Here is a 2,084-nt window from a genome sequence, read left to right as displayed (position 1 = left end):
TAATTGCGATATAACTGTCAGGTAGCCTAACCGTTGAAAGCGCTCTAATCGGCACACTTCTAGACGTATACCCAAAGTCTAAATAATTACACACACACACATACACATATACACACAGAAACACGTATCGAATTCTATATATTGACTAACTAAGACTTGCCTATTTTGCTACATGTTTTGTAGTTTCCCTTGTCAATGACAGTAGTAGCTGTTAGCATTGTAAATTAAAGAATTCAGTTGTGATTCCTTTTGGAACTATATTCTTGCGTAAATAAGTGACTTTTAGAAAGATATAAATATCATTGCCTATTTTGCAGAGTGTCAACACGAGGGTCATAGAGCAGGAAACTGGCTGAGATGCAATAGCGTTTCAATTCGGCAAAATACATGATATCGACAATACACCATTGCAAATCAGGTATGTAGGATGGAGAGCCAAGGTGCTGAAAAGTTCCTGGCTTTATAATCAGTTGTGATTCATTTTGGAACTATTTTCTTGCGTAAATAAGTGACTTTTAGAAAGATATAAATATCATTGCCTATTTTGCAGAGTGTCAACACGAGGGTCATAGAGCAGGAAACTGGCTGAGATGCGATATCGTTTTAATTCGGCAAAATACATGACATCGACAATACACCATTGCAAATCAGGTACGTAGGATGGAGAGCCAAGGTGCTGAAAAGTTCCTGGCTTTAAGGATGTTGCAAAAGGCCTGGTAGGAGGCCCAACCTTCCGAGTTCTTTTATAGGGCTTAGAAAACCTGAAAGACCGTTGCAATAAGCGTGTGAATTTCAGGGGGAATATGTTGGACAAAATCATAATCAACTGATCTTCCTGTATTTTCTTTTACTCAAAACCAGGAACTTTTCAGCACCACCTCGTAGATGTTTTGTAATATCTAGTTGGAGGTTTCGTGCTTCTGTATTTAAAATTTCACCAACAACAATGAACTTTACCGTTCTTTGGGTACCTATGTAAACTTAGATGATCTTCACTACTGAGGATTAAGTGTTTTGGCCATAGACACAACTCAATGCTGTTGATACGATTCAAATTGGCAACGTTTCAGCGTGTTATCAAGCAACTTTTAGATTCCACTGTCCGCGTTATCATGTTTTTTTTTATATAAATAAATCGAGCAAATATATTATACACATTTTCCTTCGGGAAAAGTGCCTTATGCCGAAGAAAGAAATCTTAATAATCTTTTAACGTAATTTTAATCAGCGTGTTTTGATATTCGCTAGTATCTATTTATCATAAGACCAATTCAAGTGAAATCTTATCTGAACAGCTGTTAATTGCCCAACCTTGTACATAGGGAGTAACTATTGCAATGAGATTACTTTGTAGTCAACAATAATAATTTATTAAAATTAACAACCTCTATTGTGGTAAGTAGTTTCAAGTTTACTTCGCTAATCTTCTTTGCTGTTAATCACAATTATAATTTTTAAAATTGTTTATTAATTATTAAGTTAGGTCGGTTTCGAGTTCTACATAGAAGTCTTATTTGTCTTTCTGTTTCCGTTTTATCTGTGTCAATGGTTCTGAAACAGTGGGCCGCAGGTTTGTAAAAATATAAGTTTGTAAAGAAATCATGCGAACGATTAATCATCTTGAAAAAGTATCATTCATAATTATTCTATACACATATACTAATGAAATAAATTAAATAGTACTTTTCCATACTTATTCTTTTAAAAAAAAAATTAAAGCATTGTATTTGTTTTTGGAAAGACTTCCGCCCGTCCCCGCCATTTTCTCCCAAATTTGTTTATTTTAAAAATTTTTTGGAGGTTCCGGAAAATTGCCAAAAGTCGGCATTGTTATATTTTCCCCGCTCCCCACCCAAATTCTTCAATTTTTAACTTTATTCCCCCAACACTAACCCTAACCCTAACCCTAACACCCTAACCCTAATCCTAACACACTAACCCTAACCGTAACTACAGAAATGTTTTGAAATTTTTGTCCGATTTATAATGTCCGTAGTTTTGTACATATTTAGGAAAAAAAAATTCTTAAAAAAAATTTTAGAAAAAGTTTTGGAAATTTTTTTCAGAATCATAATCTCCGTATT

General features: G+C 34.2%; 1 protein-coding gene across 1 annotated transcript in view; it reads left to right on the top strand.

Moving 5' to 3' along the window:
- Nucleotides 1-1,468: 1,468 nt before the first annotated feature.
- LOC106874265 (chitotriosidase-1) overlaps nucleotides 1,469-2,084 on the top strand; it is a 35,335-nt gene continuing 34,719 nt past the window's right edge. Inside the window, exon 1 of the mRNA XM_014921926.2 lies at nucleotides 1,469-1,570. Within this exon, the coding sequence (XP_014777412.1) occupies nucleotides 1,546-1,570 (25 nt within the window). The 5' untranslated portion in view covers nucleotides 1,469-1,545. The remainder of the gene's footprint in view (nucleotides 1,571-2,084) is intronic.

Source organism: Octopus bimaculoides, chromosome 2 (assembly GCF_001194135.2).
Source record: "Octopus bimaculoides isolate UCB-OBI-ISO-001 chromosome 2, ASM119413v2, whole genome shotgun sequence".
Lineage (NCBI taxonomy): Eukaryota > Metazoa > Mollusca > Cephalopoda > Octopoda > Octopodidae > Octopus > Octopus bimaculoides.
This window is presented reverse-complemented; position numbering and strand designations above follow the sequence as displayed.